The 25,706-nt window shown below is 41.8% G+C and overlaps 1 protein-coding gene across 3 annotated transcripts in view; it reads right to left on the bottom strand.

Moving 5' to 3' along the window:
• The window catches only part of KDM2A (lysine demethylase 2A), a 94,668-nt gene extending 72,056 nt beyond the window's left edge, over window positions 1-22,612 (bottom strand). Inside the window, exons 1-3 of one of the 3 annotated variants that reach the window (XM_033121816.1) lie at window positions 22,516-22,612; window positions 21,619-21,800; window positions 20,305-20,429 (exon numbers count right to left, since the gene is read on the bottom strand). In XM_033121816.1, the coding sequence (XP_032977707.1) occupies window positions 20,305-20,346 (42 nt within the window). In that variant the 5' untranslated portion in view covers window positions 20,347-20,429; window positions 21,619-21,800; window positions 22,516-22,612. Of the gene's footprint in view, window positions 1-14,672; window positions 14,793-20,304; window positions 20,430-21,618; window positions 21,920-22,515 lie in introns of those variants that run through there. The other 2 variants (XM_033121815.1, XM_033121817.1) reach the window with 2 other exon arrangements.
• Between the last annotated feature and the right edge of the window lie 3,094 nt (window positions 22,613-25,706).

Genomic DNA, 25,706 nt, shown 5'->3' on the forward strand with positions numbered 1-25,706 from the left:
TTATAAATTTGTTTTTCAGATATAATATCTTTCAGGCAATTACATAGTTCAGCTTTGACGTTTAAGACACTGTCAATAGTAAAAGTAAATGGGTAAGAATAAAGTAAATGGATAAAGAAAATTTCTTAGAGCTAGTCAAATATTAAATGCAATAATTTTTAATACGTCCTAAGTATATAGGGCATATAAAATAAAATTTTATAACCCTCACTTTCAAATACGTTACAATCCTTTCAAGAATTCAAAATCGCAACTGAAACATCATGAAGCTACACAAAAATGCTAAATTAAATACACCCCAGGGCTTAAGTACACAGCACAAAAAAGAATCTGTCACAAGTAGACAGGGAGAGAATTCTATTCAATTGAATTCATTATATTTTTTAACATCTACCATGTGCCAGACACTGTTACTATTCTGGTAAATAAAACTGCCATGGTTCCTGCCCTCAGAATCTAGAGATATAATAAGTGGAAAGATAATCAGGGTGCTATTCGCTATGAGAGCAGGACAAAAATTTGGTGTTAAAGAAATGGGGAGAAGAGGCACCGTATCTAGCAGAAAAGGAGGGAGATGTCAAAAATTTCCCAAAGGACATAACGTCTAAGCTGAAATTAAAGAAGGCAAAGTGTTCAACTCAGAAAGAACTGCACATACAAAGGCCCAAAAGTAAAAGAAAGCATAGAGCTTTAAGAGAGTAGCTGAGTACAACAGTATCATTTTCAAGTAATGGGAAAAGAGAAAGGAAGAATAGGTTGTAATGGAAAGAAATTCAACCTGAAGTTAAAAGACCTGGTTTCCAGGCTTTGCTCTACCACTAATATTAGGTATTATAACTTTCAGACAAGTCATTTTACCTCTCTGGGCCTCTATTTCTTAATGAACAAAATGGGGACACTACCATATTCATCCCCCTCAAAAGATTATCTCAAGGATCAAATTTTTAAAAGCATGTAACGAACCATAAAAGAAAAAACTAATTTTAAAAACTGTGCTCTCCAAAATATACCACATTAAGAAAATAAAATGACAAGTCGCGGACGGAGGAAAAGTATTTGCAGCACAGATGACTAACAAAGAACTTGTATCCAAATATATAAAGAACTACAAACCAACACTTAAAAGATAAAAAAAAACAATAAAAAGGGGGCAAAAGACTTGAACAGACACTTCATCAAAGGCGGCATACGAATGGCCAATAAGCACATGAAAGGTGCTCAACATCAGTAATCTGAGAAACAAATTAAAATCATGAGCTGCTACTGCACACTCACAAGAATGGCTCATCTCAAAAACCAAATGTTGGCAGAGACATGGAGTAAGTGCAGCTCTCAGACATCGCTGGTGAGAATACAAAATGGAATAGCACATGAAGTGGTTTGGCAGTTTCTTATAAAGTTACACATACATTTACCATATGACCCAGCAATTACTATTTTGTATTTTCTCAAGAGAAATGAAAACATGTCCACACCAGACTTGTACAAGAATATTTATCACAGCCTTATTCATAATAACCAAAAACTGAAAACAACCTAAATGTCCATCAAAAGGAGAACTGAGAGATGGCCGGATGGCTCGGTTAGAGCGCGAGCTCTGAACAACAGGGTTGTTGGTTCGATTCCCCCATGGGCCAGTGAGCTGCGCCCTCCACAACTAGATTGAAGACAACAAATGAGCTGCTGCTGAGCTTCAGGAGGGGTGGCTGGATGGCTCAGATGGTTAGAGCGTGAGCTCTTAACAAAAAGGTTGCTGGTTCGACTCCTACATGGGATGGTGGGCTGTGCCCCCTTGCAACTACCACTGCAGCTAGATTGAAAACGACGACTGTACTTGGAGCTGAGCTGCACCCTCCACAACTAAGACTGAAGGGCAACTTGACATGGAGCTGATGAGTCCTGGGAAAAACACACTGTTCCCCAATAAAGTCCTGGAAATACACACTGTTCTCCTTCTCCAATTAAAAAAAGAACAGAAAAAGAACTGAGGTGTATATACACAATCTAATGTATTCAACAATAAAAAGGAACTATGGAAACATATGAACAAATCTCAAAACAAATTAAATGAAAACCCCACACAGAAGAGCACATGCTATGATTTTATATATACTCGTGCGTGTGTGTGTGTGTGTGTGTGTGTGTGTGTACACATACATACACGAGGTCTGAGCATTAAGTTTGAGAACTTGTTTGCAATGATGTTACTATTTGGAAGTGCTGAAAAGGCTGCCTGAAAAAGTTAGATGACCTGAACTTTTCACCAACAATTCATGGCTCTTGCATCACGACAATTCACCAGCTCACAGGGCACTGTCTGTGACGGAGTTTTTAGCCAGTAACTGTATTAGAACACCCTCCCTACTCACCTGATCTGGCCCCACAGGACTTCTTTCTTTACCCAAAGATAGAGGAAATATTGAAAGGAAGACATTTTACTGACATTCAGGACATCAAGGGTAATCCGATGACAGCTCTGATGGCCATTCCAGAAGAAGAGTTCCAAAACTGCTTTGAAGGGGGGACTAGGAGCTGGAATCGGTGCATAGCTTCCCAAAGGGAGTACTTTGAAGGTGACCATAGTGATATTCAGCGATGAGGTATGTAGTACCACTTTTTGTAGAATGAGTTCGCAAACTTAACTGTCACACCTTGTGTGTGTCTGTTTGTGCATGTGTGTGTACTCGTATATATGTGTATGTATACATACACATATATACACACACACAACCACAAACAGGCAAACTTATCTATGGTGACAGAAGTCAGATATAAAGATGGAAGGAAACTAACTGCAAAGGGGCACAAGGGAGCTTTTCATGGAGATGGAAATGTTCTCCACATCTTGTTTTGAATAGTGATTTATAATGTCAAAACTCCCCAAACGCAAGACCTGTACATTTTATGTTACATACAACGCAATTTTTTAAAAAATGACACCATGGGTATGCAATCAGCAAAATCCATAAAGTAGGAAATTCTACAGGACAAGCAACCAGATTTTTCCACAAGAAAAGGAAAAGAAAAAAGGGCAGAAGTGACTTTAGGTTAAGAGAGACTTCAAATATCAACCATACACAACATGTGGATGGACCTTGTCTGACTTATGATTCGAACCAATCAATCACTAAAAAAGAAAATCAGACGATTAGGGAAATTTGAACAATAAAGATATTAAGAAGTTGTTCATTGTTTTACTGTGATACTAGTAATGTGGTTATGCTTTTAAAAAGTCTTTATAGTACAGGACAACATGGATGAATCGCACAATGTTGAGTAAAATAGCCAAACACAAAAGAACACACATTGTATTACTCCATTTTTTGAAAGTTCAAAATCAAGTAAAACTAAACTGTATTGCTAGAAATCTCCACTGGGGAAGAAACACGAACTGGTCACTGGGAGGAGCATGAGGAAGCATTTGAGGTGGCAGCAATTCCAAATCCTGAGTGAGTGGCAGTTACAACGGGATTCACTTTGTGGTCATTCGCTGAACTATAAATTTATGTTTTATGTTCTTTTCTGTACGTGCATCATACTTCACAAATACTTAAGTTTTACTAAAAACTTAAGATACATATACAGAGGGTGCCAAAAAATGTATACCCATTTTAAGAAACGAAAACTGTATCAAAATTGTAATACTCAATATACATTGATAACAAAAGATGAATACAAGTCACGTTTGGGATTACAAGAGGTGCTCAGAGTGGTTCCCATCAGCGTCCGGACACGTCTGATCAGATGCTTGAGCAACGCTGACCAAAGTATCCACTTGCATACATTTTTTTGACACCCCCCGGTATATATAATGAAGTATACACAGATGAAATAAATAAATAAAACTACCTGAGATTTAACTCAAAATAATTGAGAGGGAGTGTAGGCTACAAATGAAAGAAGAGATCCGTGTGCTGTGACTGCGGCAGCTGGTGACGAGTGTATGGGCATTCATTACACTACTGTTTACTTTGTACGTGTTTAAATTTTTCCACAGTAAGTTTTTTAATGTTCACAACCTTAATTACTGCACTTCTAGGAATGATAAGAATATACTCAGAAACATAGGAAACAAACACATAATTAAGCTCACTGCATTTTTATTTTTAATGGCCCCCAAAATTGATACAACCTAATGTTTGATAACAGAGACGTGGGCAAATAAACTATAGGAAATCACAGCATAACTTTTACTAGAGTTTTTAGTGGCATGAAAAATGATTACGATAAATTTAGAAAGCAAGACACTAAATTAAATCAAGCACAATCTCAACTACATAAAAACATTTTCATGCCTGGGGAAAAAACTGAAAGGAGATATGCTAAAACGGTAGTGATGATTAAGTTTGGGGTTGAACGACTTTCTTATATTTTTCACAACCAGCGTATGTAACTTTTATCACTAGAGGAGGGAAACATCCATTAAGCTTCCTCCTCATTCACTCATCCAAAGTGTCAATTCTTTCGAAGTTGAGGGAAGAAAGCAAAAACACTAATAAACTGTTCAAGAGTCATCAGTATTGGATTCTAGAAGACTGACCAGTATAGAAAAAGGTAACAAGATTTTACCCATTGGAAAATCCTATTTGAATTTTCTCAAGTCCTTTGTACTATCTCTGTATTTCATTACAATTTCAATAGGAGTCTTTTTAATATAAAATTACTCCCATAGTAAAAGTAGCCAATAAACTATTTTTAGAATTTAACAGCATATAAAAAAGCATTATACCCAAAGGAACTTCTTTTCAGAAACTGAATAGAGACTATTTCACACCTATGCTAGGGTACCTACTTTAAAGTTCTGTGGCAATGAACCTATCAGATGCTTGTGAAGTGAACAGACAGATTTTGATTCAAATGGACATGTGTCAGCTTGCCATTCTATTCTCATCAGAGCTTTAGCAGAAGCCAATGAATGTGATTAACATGGGTACGCATACATAAGTCATTCAAATGATTATTATACTAGAACAAGATTGAGAAATTTGAGCCAACAGTTTGTTTTCAGATGGGTCTTAAAATGAAGTCTCTCATCAAATTGAGGCTATGTAGTCAGATGATGAGGAAACTCAATTTATGAAAAATGAGAGAGAAGGTTGTTCTTACACAGGAAAGGCTGAAATGTGATGCCTCTCCAGATCTAAAACCACCACCATCACCTATTTGACACTTGACCATGGTGCTAGAAATTCCTCTTCTACTTTTACCCAGTGGAGTTCCTTGGCTCATGGTTGGTAACTGAGAGTCCCTCAGAGGTCCAACGTGACTAAGGATGACAAAAGTATCAGCAGGGGATTTCCCGAATGTGCTGTTACAATGGCCACATGGATTCCATAAAGGGAGAAACTCAAGAAATAGAATTTATTTAGAATAATAAAAACTTTTAATAAGGCTTCTCTATCTTATTTTTAAAATATAGAATCTGGAAGAATTTTGTATCACATATGAAGAAATGGTAAAAAAATAAAGAAATAAGGGACAGACACATAAATGGATGTCTCCACATGTGTGTGTCCCCCACAACATAATGTTTGGGTCAGTTCCTAATATTTTCATAAATGATACAGAAGACAACATGGAGTATCATTCCAAACAGAGGGGAATAAACTGAGAAAGAACTTAAAAAACTAAGTGAATGAGTATTATTTTATTAGCCTTTGACTTGGGCAAGCATAAGGTAAAAGGCCTAGAGGAAAACTAAGTAACCCATGTAGTAATCAAAATATATGGCTACTGAGCTAGTTTTACCTAATTTAAAAAAAGTCACCCAAATCTATGTTGATACCTCAGGGCATTAGCCCAGCACCGCTGGTAGGGTTCTTCATCAAGTAGACTCAATAAATAACTGGTGAATTAAATATGCTACTATCGTGTTTCCCCGAAAATAAGACCTAGACGGACCATAAGGTCTAATGCGTCTTTTGGAGCAAAATTAATATAAATTAGTAAGTTATTTTAATATAAGACCCGGTCTTATGTTATACATATTATGTTATGTTATGTTATATAATATTATATTAAAATAAGACCGGGTCTTATATTAATTTTTGCTCCAAATGACGCATTAGAGCTGATGGTCCGGCTAGGTCTTATTTTCCAGGAAATATGGTATAGACATAGAGATGAATGTAAATAAATAAAATTTACATCCTTACCTTTGTATATAATTGACATTCTGTCAATTAGTGATATCACCCATCAACCAGGAATCAACCCAAGAACCGAGGAGGCACCCTCCTCCCCAAGAACATCTAATAGGATTGCCAAGTCCCATCAACTCTGTTCGAAAATACTTCGACTCAGTCTCTCCTCCATCTCCATTCTTGGTACCAAGGCTTTAGTGACCATTTCTTTCTAAACTATTATAAAAAATTCCTATCTCATTTCCTCCCCTCAACAATTCTTCCGTCACTAGTCTATCCTCCACAACAACATCTTTCTAAAACAGAAAAATGATGAAGTCTCTCCCATGTTTATAGTTCCTCTCATGTCTCCCCATTACCGATTGCATCAGGTACAAACAATTTAACGTGACTCAGATACTTTGTATCTCAGATCCCCTCCCAATCTCATGTTCCAGTAACACTGCGCTACTGGCAATGCTGTCTTGAGCTTGTAGTAGTTTCGTACTTCTTTGCCTCTGGACATGCTGATTCCTCTGCTTGGAATTTCCTTCCTCACCCTCCGGTCTGCTTGGACAACATTTGACGTTCCAACATCCAACTTAGTAGATACCTCCTCTTTGAAGACTTTCTTTCCTCCTTATTCACTACCTCCTTCCTCTTGCCTCTGTACTTTGGACGTCCTAAATTTCATTTATCACAGTACAGAATTAATTATATGTTTATATGGCTCTTATCAGACTATGAGGACAGAGTACAAGATATTCCTTTCTATGTACCCAGTATATTCATTAAACACCAATGATACACCCGACAACGTTTGCTGAATAAATAAATGAGCAAAAGACCAAAAAGAACAAAACTTCTGAACCCAGGGCAATTCTCATAGTTTTGGTAACCACACTAAGAAATACTTAATAGGTATAAAAGATTTGTAGAGAGGTAATCATAATAATTAAAGAAAAACAAAAAAAAAGAAGCAACTTCCATGCCTGGAAAGACTTAAGAAAATAGCCTTCTTCAATTTAGAAAGTCCGACATGGGTTATAACTAAAGGCATAAGAAGAAACGGGGCAAACATGATACTATTTACTAAACCCTGGAAGTGTTCAACCAGGTAGCATCGCTGTATCTTAAAAGTCCGGTTTTAGGAATTCTATTTCCAAAAAGTTCCCTTTATTTAACAGACAGTAAAGTTAAACTCAAAAGTATTAAGGCAAAATGACGACGGAAGTGGGCCACATACAAAGCACTTAGCACAAAATATGCATCTGAGATATGCTACGGTTCCCATCAGGAAAGCGTGCAACTCCCCCTACAGGAAGTAAATGAACACCAATTAGCAGCACTTCGACAGGTGACCTGTGGCAGGTGACACAGAAGCAAATATCTTGCTATGAAAGCTCTTTGGAATAGCAAGTAAGTATCCGCTACTGCGAAAAAGCAGCCTCTACTTTTTATACTTATTCTGCCACACCAAGTCATTCAAATCTGCCTAATAAAGGCTTGCTTTTAATTTTTCCCTTCCCTTAACTACTCATCATGGAAAAGTTTCCACTGATAAAAAAACATGTATGTGTGCTAGATGCACACACAGATACACACACACACAACTTTGCTTTGTACAAGCAGCAGTAAGCAGTCTTCCAGTACTGAATACTGCCTCTGACTCAGATACCTTTGCCTACACAGCTATCATCAGTAGTTTAGAAAAATGTCTGCAAATTCAAAGAGTAGGAAACACATATGAAGAAAATTTTTTAAAATAACCTTAAGCTATAATGTTTAAATTAAAACAGCTAACTGTAATTTTTTTTTGAACACACAGAAAAACAAACTACTGAAATAACTCCAGTGGTTCTCAGATTTATCATCTATTGGAATCACGTGGTGGGCTTACTGAACTACATTGCTGGGTCTCACTCCCAGGTTTTCTGATTCCGTAAATTTAGGGCAGGACCTGAGAATCTGCACTTCTAACAACTTCCCAGATGAGGTACTCAGGGTCACACTTTGAAAACAACTGGTTTGAACTATTAGCACTAAGAAGGAATTTGCAGGTGAATAAAATAGAGCTTAATAAATAACTAACAGGCTTCCTGATTACCAGTCTAAGGTTCTTTCCATTGTTAGGGTTCATTGTTAGGGTTCAGTTATTATGTTACATATATTTTACGCAGTTTTAGAAAGTGCACAACATATTTTGTTAGATTCAACAGACATTTCTCGAGCACCTGAGTAAGGCATGGTCCTTGCCTTAAAGAAGTCCACTCCAACTGCGTTAAAAGAGACTCATGATCAAATAATTACAACAGGAAGTGACTGGTTCCACAGAAGAAATGCATGTCAAGTGCCTTGGGAACGTAACTGAGGAGAACTCAAGAGAACAACATCTGGGGACCTTTGAGGAGAATTACTAGGAGCTTACCAAGAAGATAGAATGGAGTGGGATGGAGAGCATTTTAGATATGCACATTCACAGAAAAAAAATCCGCCCAGCACCTACTGTGGACCAGGCACTGTACCAGGCATGGGGATAAAATGGTGAGAAAAGGCACTGTAGCAGCCTTTGGTGATGCGTACACTGTAAAAGAGAAACACAATTAAATAATAATCCAAGTAAATAGAAAGCGGCAATTTTGATAAGTGCTATGCATCAGAGGTATTCTATACTATGAGAACTTACAACAAACAGGAAGATCTGACCTAGTCAAAAAAATGCTCCTCTGAGAAAAGGTCTGAGCTAAGGTATGAAGAGGATACCTCAGCCTTCCACACACGTTTTCAAACCTCTGCACATAAGAAGAGCGTTTGTAGGTGCTATGACTGCTAAGTAGATATTTTCGTCTCCTTTCAAGGCGAAATCGTGGTAGGCTAGTACTCAAGTGTACGAGGCAGAAGGACTATCAGTTAACATCCCAGATGTCTAGCACTGACTCTGAACACTTATGTCCATTATTCAAGGAACCCACTTCCCAGGATCAAGGAACAGGGGAACCAGCGAATCCAAGCAGCCTGGTGAGCACAGGGTAACAGCAAGGGTAAGTGGACGGTCCCCAGGCACACGAGCAGTCTCTTTCTCCTTTCTCTTATGACCAAAATAAGAGTGGCGATCAGACACGGCCAATTCTTGTTCCTTGGCTTCCCTTCTCTGACTGCGTTCTGACCACCACCCTCCTAGTAACTGTCAGCACTTCACCACAGAATGAAGAAATTTTATTACATTCTGCTTTGTCTTCCTGACAAAGTTAACCAAGCAGTAATGTTAGAGTCTCAGTGACGTACATGGTACTGGCTATGTGTGTGCCAGGGAAGTCGTAACTTGCCCTCCAGGAGCATATAATCTAGACAGTTAAACTTTCAATCTTGCATCCAGTTATAGGTAGGGAGAAAAAAATTATCAGGATTCAGGAAAGGTTTCCTTCCGTACGCGAGATTGGGAAAACAATGTTGTAAAGGGGCTTCAGAGGATGAGCAGCAGGGTAGGGACAGGAGACGGGCTATCACAAGTGTGTGGAAAAAAACAAGCAAGTAGCTTGGTTTGGCTGGAACACATACAGGTTAAGAGTAGATAATAAAACTGTAACACTCAAGTGGGACCTGAACACAAAACTAAGGATTGTGTGCCTACAATGGTACAACCTTACACATAACCAAGCACTTACAAACGATTTCCAAAAGGTAAGTTATATTTTCACTACTCCACACATGAAAAATTTAAAGTTCATCAAGGTTAAGTAACTTGCCCAAGATTACAGATTATAAACTGAAATTCAAAGCCAGGTCTCATGAACTAAAGTCCAGTGCCCATCCCATACCAGTGACTTTAAATAGAGTGGGACTATCACAGAGGATGGGAACATGATCAGAATGTTGGCAGCAAAAAAAATGAGAAATAATGGAAAAGATGACGGGGGGCGGGGGGAATCTAAGGAGGCTACTATAACAGTCTAGACTAAGAGTCAGAACTAAGAGCAGTAGTGGGAACATAAGACAGATGAGTATCAAAATCCAGCAGGTGTGAGCAACTGATTCAGTACGGAGGATAACAGAGGAAGGAGTAATAATAACGCCATTAACAAAAAAATGTAGTAGTCTCTTCCATCTTAAAACAAAACATCAACAAAAACCCAAGAGGACCTTCTCTGGATCCTGCACTTTAATTACGACTCGCATCCCTTCTCTCTTCACAGTCAAACTTCACCAAACTTCTCCATTCACTGTCTCTTTCTAATTTCACGTTTATTTTGAAGACTGTCTTCTGCCCCAAATGCCACGGAAACTCCTGTTGAAAGTCACCACCATCCTCTAGTTGCCAAATGCAGTGGACTCTCAGTCTCCTGTACATTCAGCCTCTGTTGAGCACTCCCTCCTCTATGAAACACTATCATGAGTTTAAAGCGATGTTTAAGAACACAAACCGGAGCCACACAAACCTAGGTTCAAATACCAACTTCTCCAGCTACTAGCCGCTGGTCTTGGGCAAATTATACATACTCGTACAGTCCCTTCTTGTGTCATTTTCCTGATCTATAACCTAGAAATATTAAAAGTACCCACTTCATCGAGTTATGAGCATTAAATGAGTAAAAATACACGAATGCTTAGAACAGTGCCTGATAAACAGTGAGTACCACAGTCCCCTGGCTTCTAAGACACAACTGCTCTCTTGATTTTCCTCAGACCTCTCGGGCTGCTCCTTCCCTTTCCCCTTGTAAGGCACTTCCGCTACCACGTGTCTGCCACTGAGACCCATCTCCATGCCCACGAGCCCTTGCTGAAGCACAGAATCAGTTATCCACCCAGCAGTTCTACAGGCCGCTCACATCCAACCTGCCCCAACTTTCTCAAAACCGATCTTACGCTATTTCCCTCCACCTCCAAACCTGCTCCTCCTTCAGCGAGCACGATCTCAATAAAAGGACACCCCAAGCCACCCACACGAGAAAAACTCGGGAGTCGTGCTTATATGTCTTAACCTCACCCTCCACACATTCAATGAACCAAAGTCCTATGATTCTGTCTCCTACATATTTCTCACAAAACCTGTCTAACTCTACTGTCAGCATTCAATCATACCACCCTCATAGCTTACCTGAAACTCTGCAGTAGCCCCCTAACTGGTCTCACCAAAGCCATCCTGCCTCTCTCCCTGATCCTTTCTCTGTAACTGTAGCCACTGAGATTAGTCCAAGCATATTACTCCTCTGCTGAACTTCTTCTGCCTTCCCACTGCCTTCAGGATAAAACCCTACTTGACCCGACCCCTACCCATCTTGTCAAGACTTTAATTCTCTCCTCTCCTCACTTCTCTCCAGTGACCTGGACTTTTAGTTTTGTATGGTTGGCAGGTTCTTCCAGCACGTCAGATTCGTCCCAACCTCAGGGTTTTGGCACATGTTAGTCACTCCTCTTTTTTAGCTGGTTACCTCTTCCTCACTCTTCAGGTCCCAGCTTTAAAGGCTTTCTCAGGAAAAGTGTTCCCTGATGCTTCCTCCCCTCCTGAAGTGTAGATTAGGTGACCCTATTATACACTGTCATTGCAACCTCTATTTACTTTTGTAGTCCTTTGCGTAACTATAACTAACATTACTAGTGTCAGTATTTAATGTCTGACTTCCCCACCGTACTGTAAGCTTCAAGACCAAGGGACCATGCCTGTCTTGCTCATCACTGTATCCCCAAGAGCCTTACGGGTGTCTGACACATGGTGAAGTGCCCACAGTATTTTCCCATTCCTGCCACAGGGCTTTGCATTAACTGGTCCCTCTACCCAGAGCTCTCCGGACCCAGATTTGGTCCCCTAAGTCCTTGAACTTCACAAAATTGCCTCATTACTCAGGTCTCAGTTATAAAATGCCATCTTCAAAGGAAGTCTTTACTGATCATGCAATCTCAAGAAGTGATTCCCACCATACAACCATTTCATCACCCTCTTAACTTCTTCGAAGTAACTTCTTCGAAGTATTTAGCACATCTGAAACCACAGTACAGTATTTGGAAGTTTTAAAAAAGCAAGGCCCAAGTAAACTGCCTGGCACAACACAAGCATTCAACACACATTTAAGTGAACGAATCTCCTGAATGAGAAAAGATGACCTGGGGAACACCCCGAACTCCAAACTGTGCTCCAGCAAAGTCAAAGAAGAGGCAGTATAGCTTAGTAGGCTTGAGAGCCAGGCTGCCCACTTTGAATCCTGGCTCTTTCCCTACGAGCTGAACTGGATAACCTCAGACAAGTTACTTAACTGCACTATGTCTCAGTTTCCAAACCAGGAATTAGAACCTTCCTTAAAAGGGTGTTGAGAATTAGTGAATATAAAGTGCCAGTACCAAGCACATAGTATACACTCAATGTGTACTATTATCCATCAGCTTGGGATTTCCCCCGTTTCAAATACACATGGTGTCTTTTCCTTTATCTTATTCACCCCAAAAGGGTCACCATTATTTTTGTACACTGCACAACTCCAGGGGCATCTTTTACGTAGATTAAGATATGTGAATGGCATCTTCTGGAAATGCGCTACATGGTAGCACCACCCTCGAGTTCCAGCAACCCCTAGAATCACGATGATCAAAAGATTAAGATGTGTGTATATATGTATATATGTATATATAGTCATATATATATAGTCACAGGATGTGGAATTTAAGGCGTAGGGAATAGAGTCAATGGAATTGTAACAGCTATATACAATGTTAGAGGGGTAGTAGATTGGGGGCGGGGGGGGTTATCACTTCGTGAGGGGTGTAAATGTCTAACTATTACATTGTTTTGTACACCTGAAACTAAAAAAAAAAAAATTAAGATGATCAAAAGACACAAGAAACACAGAAGTACTTTGGAAACATAAAAGTCCATAAAATGATCACTGGACTTACAAATCTACATTCTCTTGAGGTCACTGTCAGAAACAAGAGATGGGCTGACCAGATTACTGCCCTATGACCCAGGAACATAAAGAAATGATTAACATTCAGGCTACCTTGAATTCACCCTGCGGGCTACAACCAACTCATGACGTTGACTCTCAGAAATGGTCACGGGGTACCCAGCTATAAGACAATTCATAATATTTGTTGACATCAACACTGCAGCTTTTATCTCATTTTTCTATCCTTCAAAGAGAATATCAAAACAAAATTTCTTGTTATGACTTCATTACTGATCGCAAGACAGTGAATACTTACTCTGGTTCCCCAGATAAGTTGTTTGTAGAATAAGAGGAATAATAAAGAAATCTGCAAATGGACTGAGGATTTGCCATGACCATGAAGTTAGCTTTGTGAAAATTCCAAAAAAAAAAAAAAAGCTTCATGCTTACTTACTTTGGGCAAAGCCCTAGGAGAAACAATCTGCGAGTGCTTTTGAGATGCTGTGTATTAGACTTAAAATTCTAAGATGAATAGCAGATAACCAGGATGGAAACATAGATAGAACCTATCTAGTGGTTAGGGTTTTCAATCTTACACTACTGACATTTTGAACCCGATAATTCTTTGTTGTGGGAGGCTGATCTGTGTGTTTAGAATGTCTTAGCAGCACCCCTTGCCTCTATTCACTAAAATACCAGCAGTACTCCCCTAGCCTGACAATCAAAAATGTCTCCAGATGTTGCCCAATTACCCCTGCTTGAAAATCTCCCCCAGTTGAGAACCTCTGCTTTAAACAAACCTGTTTCAACTGTCTAAAACATCCACCCCGTGTTCTCTCCTCTCCCTTTCAAAAATCCCTCCCTCTGATCTTCCTGGTAACCCAGACTTAATCCCACCTCAATTCTTCATTTGCCTTTACCTCCAAAATCTTCAGAAATGACTTAGTGCAACCCCCTCAATGACAGGTCAGTTCTCTTGTTCAAAACCACAGCTGGTGACAGAGTTGACACTAGTACTCAGGGCTCCTGATCCCTAATCAAGCACTCTTTTCCATCACAACACGCTGCTACCCATCAGTCACCAAGTTCTGGCAGTCCTTCACTGCCAGCATGTCTTGCTTCTGTGCCTTCCTTTCCATTTCTATTTATACCCCAGAGCAGTGGTCTCAAACTGTTGCATGCAGCAGAATCACCTGGCTTGTTGAAATACATACTGCCGGGCCCCAACCCCAGAGTTTCTGATTCAGTAAGTCTGGGGCAGCACCCAAAATGCATTACTAACATGTTCCCAGAAACACAGATAATGCTTATGCTGCTGGTGAGAAGACCACACTTCAAGAACCACTGCCCTAGAGTTCAGGTACCTATTACCTTAAGAGATAACCAATCTCTCTATTCTTCCAGACACCTCTCTGACCTAAAACTGCAAAAATATTACTCCTAAAACACCACTTTGATTAAATTACTGTTCTATTAAAAATAAACCACAAAATATGGCTCTCTGTTTTCCATACCTGGCTTTTAGAATTGTTTAAAATGAAACATTACCAACAGTGCCTCCCAAAACAAATCTATGTTAGTCCTACTAATCTAATGGACGTCTTCAGGACTGGCTTAGGCTACCCACTCCACAGTAAGGCCACCCTCTTCCCTCCTCCTCCTCTCTACCTACCTGAAGGAGGCCTTCACCACTGTATTTGCCAAAACCACGTTTGGTCACTATCTGCTGCCTTTTATCTTTACGGTTTAAGTTTTTACCAAGTACTCACAGATAGAGAAAACCCCCAAGAACCTAAAATTTAAAACAGAAAACAATGATATGAGTGACATGCCTAAATAAAAGCCCTGACATATATACAAACTACATAAATACTGCTGTTTTAATAGATGAAGTGCACTAAATTCAAAGTCCACCAAAAAAAATGTTCTCATTTTTTAAAAGCATGATTAAATACTGGTTATCAAATATATATTGCTATCTCATTTAGGATGCTAAGCAAGCATCTATTTGGGAAGAAATTTTTAAAGTAGCCTCAAAAAAAGAGAAAGTACTCAGTCCACAACTTCCTACAACAAACATGGGTATCACAAGAGAGGTGAGGTACAGTGTGAAAGAAGAAACACGAGGTTCAAGGTCGAGTTCCACTCCTGACCAACTCTGTGATCTTGGGTACATCAGGGCCCCTTCCTAAGCCTCCGTTTCCATAATTTAAAAGAATTAAGGTTTAAAACTATACCATCTACCTTACAGGGTTGTTTTTGAGGGTTAAATAAGGTAATGTACATGAAAGAACCTAGCCTAGTACTTGGCCCATTATAAATGTTTATTGAATTTTAACCTCTGTTGATGTGAAAGCACAATGCAAAAATATCAATACATTACCCCAAAAATGAGACAGAGCAAATTAACGAAACCTGATTAAAGATATCTATTTCCCAAGGAAAAAATATTTTTTAAATAAAGAATAGATGTCCCTCAGAATGGTAGACAGTAAATGTATCAATCCCGACTTCATGGCCAAAACCAATACTTGCGAGTAACACAAACACCATCACTTGCAGCTTCACAACTTTAAGGTTGTCTAACAGTCAGCAAAAACCATGACATAGAGGGTTTAAGACTGGATTAGTGGTAGGAGAACTTAAATTCAGACAGAGCTTTTCAAGTTAACTTGATATTTTATTTGTTCTAATGACCCAAATTCTACAAACGTGCTCATCTGGCATGTGTGCGAAGCGTTAAGTTTTTATCTATTATAGCTTAGGCCCTCTGGTTTTTATGGACACTGCAAGACCCAATACCCAGATATTTTGCTCATCCCTATGCACCAAACTCGCCTCCATTCTAGTGGCCTATTCTTAGCTCTCGCGAAAACTAGTAGCAAAGAAAAGTATTTATCGAGGCATCCAACAATATAAACTTTCTATGTTGTACACTGAGTACTTTCTGTTTTTTTTTTCTTTTCTTGAGGCTACTTATTGAACACTTTCTATGTGTCAGGCACCATTCAAAGCATCCTATATATATATATGTATATGTATACATACATATACATATATATATACATATACATATACATATTTATATCATAAACAAAAATGAAATCCCAACTCTCAAGAAGCTTACACTCTAATGGAGAGATTATGTACAAACAAATAAACTTAAGCATGGTAGGTAGTGATTAGTGTCAGCAAAATAAAACGAGCAAGTAATAGGGCTTAAATATAGTCCTTACTCCGGTCCCCAAAATACAGCTTATTGTGGAAGACTGAGGCATAAGAATTAGCTCCCTCATTATCCACATTTTGAATCACCCAAAAATGGGCAACAAGTTTTTCCTACATCATCAGGAAGGAGGTTGACACACACAGAGCAAGGTACTCCTCCACAAACACTGACTAAAGGTTAAGTCTAATGAAATAATTATAAGTAAGCGAATTCAACAATTTCGACCACCTATAATTTTTTCTGGTTGTTAATATGACCCTTTCATGCTAGGGAAATAATGGCCTAAAATTAGGATTGTATTTTGCCTAGACCATTCCTGGTCAAAGGACCTTAGAGTGGGGTCATTCAAGGTGGGACTGTTTGTAAAAGGGATGATCTGGTACTTGCTGCTGAAATCTGGATACACAATTTCAAGGGTAACCCAAAGAAAGATGAGAATATCATCATGACTTCAATGACTCCAGTTTCTTGCAACAGATAAATGATTTAGCTATTTCAGAGAGTCATATGTAAAATACATTAATAGGACTGAACATCTGATGGTGTAATAACATCCTTTAGAAAATCTCATCATCAAGATTGACAAGCAAACTGAATTCTCAAGTAAATCATCTCCCCCTTCAGATAACACCACTAGGCTTAGGTGAATTCAAGAGGAAAAAATATGCAGGTTACATAACTTCTTTTATCCTCAAGTATATCGTCTTCACTTTCTTACATTGATTTAGGTGTTTCTACAACTTGTTTCTACAGTTGCCTTTGGCAGGGGCTAGTGAATTTTTGGCAGGGGCAGATATTATAATCCAATATAACGAAGGCCATCTTTTCCAATAAAAATGAAAACGTCCCAGGTTAAAACTAAAGATCATACTACACAGCATAGAAATTGTAAGTATTTACTTTAAACGCATATTATTTTGCCCTTGATTTTCTATGCAATAAGAATTACTCAGAATTGGTGTGATTTCAGAAACCTAAAAGATTATTAATTATAATTGCTAAGGACTTAACTAACATTTTAGATTAAGAAACAATGAGATATTATGCTGAACATTCCCTATAAATGAATACTTAAATGTAAAAGGACAGTGACAAACATTTAAAACTACTTCAATACTTTGGCTTCTGAAACCAAATGAAGAAATAAAAGTTACATCTTAGTACCTGTCAATGTTTTTCAATAAGGTCCTACATCTAAATTTGTTAAAATATAAAAATATTTACCACAGGACAACCAAATATCCCCCCATCACCAAAACTGAAGCTTCTATCTCTGTCCTCAGGTACACAATTTGACTTGAAGATGTATCTGGCTTCGTACTAGCAATCTCTACACCAAAACTACTCATCTTTTCCACACAAAAAATTCTGTCTTGCTTAAAAAAAGCCAAACATTGCTTACCCTCCCTTGTCATTTCCTACACTGCAAAGTAAGTTTTCTAGAAAGTAGAGTTTATGCCCCAAATCTACACATACACACCATCTTCAAAGGTATAATCTCTTCCACATGTAATAGGTAAATAATAGTTTGGCAAAATACAAGCCAATTTTTTTAAATGATCCATTTCTGACTTTTTTTAACTGACTTGTCACAAAGATGGTATAAACATTATCAAAATTTACCAAATCCAGCCTGTACACTTGAAATAGCTATGTCATTAAAAAAGCATTTAAAGGATCTATTCAATCATGAATAATATTCTTGTTAATAAGAATACAACTTTTTTTTTTAAGATAGGTAAAGGGTTATAGATACAAAGTCATTCTCGTTAATAAATGAGTTTGGACTCAAGACTTTTAATACTGGTACAATGTTTTCTCTCCCAAGAGGCTATTTTGAAAGTATGTCACAGAGGGATGACCATTTAGATTTTGTCCCCCAAAACAACATGGAAGTAATAGTCAATAACACTAAACAATGGACTAAGTGATTCAATTCAATTGGACAAATACATACTGTATGACACCAACATAAACTTTAATCACTAAGCCAAATTAGTAAACCTGTCATTTTGTCTCTCAAACTTTATGTTCCTTCCATGGCCAGTAACTGTAAAACAAAAGTAAGTTCTATACTTTGACCTACTTTAAAGACTGTTAAAATATGTATAAACTACTATAGAGATTAGCCTTTATGCCTTTGTGCTAGTGTTTAAATTCGTCAAATAAGATCTAACTTAATCAGTAAAGCATTCTGTAACATGAGCAGTCACCAGAGACATTAAAAGTTTGGTAGGCTGACTGCCACATAAATAAGCCGCCAATATGCTCTCCTATCAAGAGTTATGTTATGGAAGGGGTTTATACTTCATATATGATTTTGTCATGTAATCTTAGAAAGGAAAACAGACATCAGTCATCCTAAACTTCAAGATTACTGTCCAAAATTTTAAGTAAAAAAGATCCCCCAAAATATGTGATGTACCTTCTTCCACAACATGGCTACAACTGTACATGAATCAAGAGAAAAAAACAGGTTAGATAAGGGTTAATGTGTAGCAATCACTTTAATTAACAACAACAAAAATCTCGCCAAAACAAAAATCAGAGTCCTTGGATCCCCTACCACAACCTCCCTACCTTGTTAAAAAATGTGAGAACTTTTGCTTGCTGAAAGGCTCTTCTTTTGAAAGACTGGATCCCAAGATGCCTCAGATATTTATGTAACAGCTCCACAATTCTACAAGCTTGACAGGAAAAGCATCCTCTTTCTTTTCTTTTCCCAAAGAAAAGTTTAATTCAAGAAAGGGCAAAACAAAAATAAATCTTAAATGTACAAAATTCCACTACTCATACACTTTATTCCTAAAAATTAGCCATAAAGAATTATAATCTCACCACACAGATAGGAAGACAAGAGGCCAATCTCTGAAATAAGGCTTGCCAGAACATATGCCTGCCGATATACTTGCCAATATACTCCACACCTTTTTAACAGTCACATTTAAAACAAAACAAAACAAAACAAAAACCACCAGCGTCTTCTCAAAAAGACTGGAGATCATCAGAAAATAGATTCAAGAATCACTCTTCTTACCTCCAAACTCAGTCTAAAACACAGAGCCAAATAAAACCACCATAAATTCCTTTACTGATCTTTTACCATGTTTCCCCGAAAGTAAGACCTAACCGGAAAATAAGCCCTGGCATGATTTTTCAGGAGGACATCCCTTGAACATAAGCCCTAACGCGTCTTTTGGAGCAAAACTTAATATAAGACCTGGTCTTATTTTCGGGGAAACACAGGTCTTTCAGTTCACCAATTTTCACATAATATATACAAATTCTGTGGCTTTCCTCAGACCCCTCTATTCAAACACAAATTCAAATTTCTGAAATAAATATATGGTGAGAATATTAATAAAGCTCTCTTTGCCTAAGGAAACAAAATCAAATTCTTAAACTCCAATAGGGAAACCATGAGAGGAAAGTAGGGCCTAAAGGAACAAGTATTCATATATACATATGAGCTAATTCCCTCCAAATCATTACTAAGTATAAATTTCTTTTAACAAGATATCATACATCCCTCCCAAAATACAAAATACAGAGCTTCATCAGCATCCAGTATTTTACCTTTTCTCAATCAACCCCCCAACCCTCCAAACCTATCCAAGTATTGATTTGATTTTTTAAAAAAAGACTCCATAGTTGTACTACCCAGCTCAAAACCACAAATCCTGGCACACCATAATCCAAAAAATAATAACATAGAACTATCCTTCCTCAAACAGTTTTGCCTGAAATTTACATTCTAATCTAACTTAATCAGATTTATTACAATGAAAGCATCGCAAAATTTGGAATCCTTGTCACGTTGTAATCCACAAAATCTGTTGACTTGCAATGGTTTCTACAGAAGTTAAAGGCTAGATATAAGTCCATTTCCAAAGAGGATGAATATTAAAACTCTAACAACTTGGCCTAAAACCCAAATAAGACATGAATATACCTTCCTTCCTCCTCTGGCTCACAGAAAAGCCACCTGAAAAGTTTTAATCACAGTATGTTCACAAATGGAGACAAAATAGTTATTCTGCTTCAAAACCGAAAAAAAAAATAAGAAAATACTAACCAATCTCTGGCTGTAACGAATCCTTTCTTCTTCGGGTTCCATCTCTCACTCTTCTGTTGAAATTACTGTAAAGAAACCACTCCAGGGCTGCCTTCCTCTTCCTCCTTAGGAACCAGATTGCAACACTAAAGGATAATGATACGGGCAGAGATGAGAACTCAAACTCAAGCTTTCTTTTCACGGAAAGAACTATTTAAGATATGTGTAAGTTTAAGGCTGGCTGAGAAATCTGGTTCCTCTTCATCAGTTTGGGACCTCTCTGCTCTTGGGCAAGTGGTTCCATGTCATGATCAACATTAATCACGTTACAACTGTCCCAGGCCTAGGCAAAAGGAGATGTTGGTTTCAGTTCCCTGTGGACCCGCCATACCACTTGTTTCTCCCCACAGGATACAATTAGCAAGCTCCACTTCATGGCAGCATTAGAGAAAGAAAAAGGGGGGGGGGGGGGCGCAGAACTTCAGTATCTCTAGAGAGCTGACCAGGTGAAGCAGGCACTGAACTAACCCAGATCCTAACCAAATTAGTTCTCTCTCACTGGTAATTAGAAACTAAAGGAAAGGACAGACTAACTACATAAAAAGAGGACAAGAAACTAGGATTTGAAGAAAGACTCCAAAACAATTTCCCATACCCCTTTAGTAGGCGATAATCGCGGCCTGCCTTCCTAGACTCCCCCACTCTTTTCATTCCCAAACCAACCCTCCACCCCAACCCAAGATGTGTACAACTCTGAAACAAATTCAAGAGTTGCAAATCAGAAACAAAAATCTTATCCGATTCTTCTGGATAAAGTAGTAGAAATAAACGATTCTACCTATAGGTATAAAATACATCTTTTCTAAAATTTAAATAGACAGGTTTGCGCGACGGTCGATCCACGATACCAAAAAGGGTTTTTTCATTTTTCTAAATATTGCCATGAATAATGGCTTCCATAGGAAATGCAGATTTTTTTTCCTTTTTGTCACTACATTACGGCCACATTAATAGCATCCTTTCAAAACTGCTACGAGACCAGAGGACCTGATGACACAGTTTGCAAGAACAGTTCCCCGCACAGCCCTCCTGGAGGAAGCCCTCGCCCCAATTCGGGAGGGAAACCGCGTTTGCACCCCCTGGGCGAGGACCGCTCGGGCTTAAGAGCAGCCAGGGCCGGAGAGAAAAAAGGGCAAATCGCGCCGGGCTTCCCCTGGGAAAGGCATTTCAATGGTTCCCCCATCGGAAAAAGAAATAGAAACTTTACGTTAAGTCTTTAGAAAACACAGAGAACCAAACTTCCAAAGGGGGGGCGGGTAGGAGGGGGAATCTCACCGGGGATTTTGCTCGTGAGTTCTTGTCCAAGTGAGAAGTAAAAGATTCCAAAAACTGAGAGGAAAAATTAAATCCCAAACGTCGTCTTCGGTTTTTTCCGTGGATCAACCCAGTATCCAGAGAGGGTCAGAGCGACCCGGAAAAGAGAGGAAACAGTTGCTGAATCAAAGCTCCTCTTCTGGCTTTGGAGACGGGAGTCGGAGGCGTCAGGAGAGGGGAGCGCGACCCCTCGGCGCCGAGCCCGGGGCGCCCCCGCCTCCCCCGGGCCAGCGGTCAGCAGCCTGAGCCCGAGCCCCGGGCCAGCCCTGGCTGCGGGGAGCGTCCTCCTCGCTGTGCCCTCAGCTGCCCGGCAGCCTCTGGAGCCAGGGAGCGGCGGCCGATCAGCTGAGACCGGCCGGCCCGAGACTCCCCGCGCCGCCCCGACCCCCCGGAACGCGGGCCCCGGCCCCGGGGGGCGGAGAGGGCGGGAGCGGCGCGGCGTGCCGGGCTAGGGGCCCGGGCTCCCCTCGCGTCTTCCCTTCAGCCCGGGCTCCGCGCTGCGGGACGAGCCCCCGGCTACTCCCCAGTCGCAGAGGAGGGATTCCGGGGGATGGGCCCCCTGGCGTTGCCCCTCCTCCCGGAGCGCCCCCTGCCCAGGATAGACAGAGCGGCGACAGGCCCAGCCGCTGGGAAGGTGCTCTGCTAGCTGCAGCCGCCGCCGCCGCCGCCGCCGGGGAGGGGTGTTGTTTCCCTCACACAGGAGGAGCCGCCGAAGCAGCCGCCGCCATTTTGAACCCGTCAGACTCTCACATACACACAGCTCCTCCGCGGCGCACTGCGCAGGCGCCGCCTCCCCACCCCTCCTCCGGCTCTCCTATCCACCCCCCACCCCCCTTCAAGGCTCCCTACGCTTCTTACCACTCTCCCGGCCGCACGTGAACGCGCACGCGTCACTCTCCTTAACGCGGCACTCCGCCGGCGCGCGCACGCGCGGATACGTCGGCCTCTAAACGCCCGCGCCCCGCGACGCCGACGCGGCTCCCCGCCCCCCCTCGCGTCAGGCTGCCGGCCCTCCCGCAGGCCCACCGCCCCCGCTCCCCGCCGGCCTCCTTCCTGGGCTCGGGCCGGGCCCGCTGCTCGCGCCTGCGCGCAGGCCACGGATCCTCCTCCGCGCGCGCCGTCCCCCCTCCCCAACGCCCTCGCTCAAACACACAGACAGAGACACACTTCGCCTCTGTGACCCCGCCCCTCCCTGGCCAGCTGCGCCGGCGGCCCTCCCCCACCTCTCCTGGGAGGGTGGTGACCCCGACCCCCCACAAAGCACAACAGCCCCCCAGCAGTGGGCAAAAGCGCCCCGTTCCCATGAAACGGCCCTCTACCCCAGTGAGCCCGTCACTGTCACACAACCTGAGGGCCGGACGGCCTGGGCCGGCCTCAAAGCAGGGTCTCCCGGGGTCAGGCCGCTGGGCCCAGCCGACCCGACCTGGGTGCCCCACTCGGGCCTACCCAAGGCGAGGGGGTGCAAGGAAGGAACACCTTCCTGCCAGCTACCCTCCCCTCGCGCCAGCCGGTGGGCCAAGGCCAACCTGCCCGCCATCCCCAGGCAGGCCCCGGCGCCCCCGCCTCGGGGCCCGTCCGCCTTCGGCTCGGGGGGCTTCTCGGTGGAGCGGCCGGGCCCCGCCTCACCCACTCCTCGCCGCTCCGAAGGGGCAGGAAACGGGAATAGCATGTCTGTCCTGGTTTCGGCTCCCCGGGGGGGCTCCAGGCGCTTGACAAGGGCGTCCACAGGTACCAGGCGTGGCATTGGTCTCCGCGACGGCCCGGGGGCGGCGGCGGCCGGCGCGCCCACCGCGGGCCGGAGGCGCCCGGGTAGGTGGCCCTGGAAGCCCCCGCTCCTCGGCCACGCTCAGGTTTCCGCAGCGCCGGTGCCCCCGGCGGCCCGGGTGGGACGTGACCCCGCCCCCGGCGAGTCGGGGCGCCCCCCACGGAGGGATGAGCGGGCCGTCCCCAGCCCCCAGGCCGGCCTGGCTGCCCCGGGCCGAGGCGGGCGCTGGAGGCCCGGCCGGGAAGATGTCTCCTCTCGGTGCACGCAGCTTCGCGCGAGGGTCAGCGACGGGGCAGCGGCCGCCCGAGGCGTGCCGGCCCTGCCCACGAACCGGCTCCCGCGGCTCGACAGCTGCCCGACGGGCTAACAGGCAGGGGACGTCGACAGTGCCTGGCAAGAGGTATCTGAGCAACGCCATGCGAGCAGCCCAACCGCGATCAGGGCATTTCCCCAGCCAATCTCGTGCTTTGGGGCCCGTTTAAATTATAAATCCCATAAAGGACGGTGGCCTGGGCGTTGCGCATCCGGGTCCGCACCATTGGCTTCCCTACACTCTTGCTGAGAAGTGTCACACAGATCTTTTTCTCCTTGCCTTGGTTTCCCACTCTTTAATCTCTGGTTGCTGGGATGCGGGGATGGAGGAAAGAGGATGGGCATGGAGTGAATCGTGTAACTTTCATAAATAACCTTCAACTCTTAGAAAGACGTTGGAGAAAGACAACTGAAGTAACGATACCTTCCATTTCTGTCAAGGTTTAGAGTCTAGCGTAAAGGCACTATGTAAACTCAAGATATTATTTATTACCACACGAGGTTTTTCTACATGCAAACTTAGGGAGTTTTACAGACACACTCTACTTTGTTTCCCAAATCCTTAGGAGACAAGCTAAAGTGCCCGCAGCATTATACTCATTTTAAATATAGACAATTGAAGTACAGAAAGGATAAACAGCTTGCATAATTACTCTAACAGAGAGGAGTCCAGCACTCTGCAATAGCAGACTGCAACAGCTTCGACAACAAAAGGTTCGTTAATATGGTATCACCCCCTTGCATTCCAGTCACTGGAAAATATTCTTTATTCTGAGACCAGTTTTGTGCAGACTTCTTAGATTTTCAGAGCATGACATGAAGATCTTCACCAAAACTTTATCGGGTCCAAAGCCTTTTTACGTCTTTCGGACTATAGTAAATCATATGTAAAAGGCAGCAGTCTTTTACACTGGCACTACCAGATGTGACGCCATAGGCATCTGGCTCTCTATAGGTATAGAAAAAGGCAGCAGCTTGTTTATTTTTAAGTAGGAAAGACTTTTGCCATTGTCAGGTTAAGTAAGAATTGGGCCTCATCACTATTTGCGAAATAACGACTTTATTTCCTTCCCACTCATTCCTATAACATAGGAGATACCTTGGGGCAAAGAGAGAAGGTCTCTAGCTAGCAGTAGCTCAACTTGGTCTTGCCCTTTATCTTAAGGTCCAGAGCCCCTCAAGTAATTAACCCTCAACACAATGAGTTGCTCACCCTGAGCGAACAGGTGTCTTCTATAGGCTTAACTGGGGGGGAGGAGGGTATGCTGGGAGGAAATCTAAGAAGAGGGCTCCAAGAACAATAATAGTAATACTTGTTTTGGACAGGACTGCAAGTAAAGGTTTGTCAGATTGCAGTCAGCTCTTTCCGATTGAAAATCATTTGTTAACTAGTGTGCATTGGGGGAAATGACATTTAAACAGATATACACAATGGCTTCTCCATAGGCAGGCTTTGTTAATATTCAAGGCAGATGTGTAGGGTGCGATAAGAGATAAGCAGATGGCTAGTGATTCCCCCATAATCACAATGGCTTTGGTTGGCAAAGACATATCATAGGGTTCATTGTTTTGTCCTTAAAGAGCCATTTTCAAGGAGAATACGGCTTGGGGGAGTCCCCAGGAAGGTCGCTAGAACTATAAATTGTGTGGCTTCAACTGCAACTGCAAGGAGAGGGGAGAGAGGTAGATGGGAAGAAGGAAAGAAAAATTCCTCCTAGAAGCATTGAGAAAAGGATCCCTGGCTGGAATAAGCGGGTGTCTTGGTAATATATTAACAAATCTATGCCTTCTTGAGCAAAGCTAAGGCCCAACAAATACTAAGAGTCAAATCCAGATTTCCCACTTCTTTGGGGAAACTTTTGTGGGTGAAAAGAGAACTCTGTAGTCTGGTCAACTAAGTTAAAGTAGTTCCAATTTCTGTGCACTCCTTAAATGTTGAGGAGGAAGTAGGGATGTCCTAAATGGTGCAGGT

This window comes from Rhinolophus ferrumequinum, chromosome 11, assembly GCF_004115265.2.
Source record: "Rhinolophus ferrumequinum isolate MPI-CBG mRhiFer1 chromosome 11, mRhiFer1_v1.p, whole genome shotgun sequence".
Classification (NCBI taxonomy): Eukaryota; Metazoa; Chordata; class Mammalia; order Chiroptera; family Rhinolophidae; genus Rhinolophus; species Rhinolophus ferrumequinum.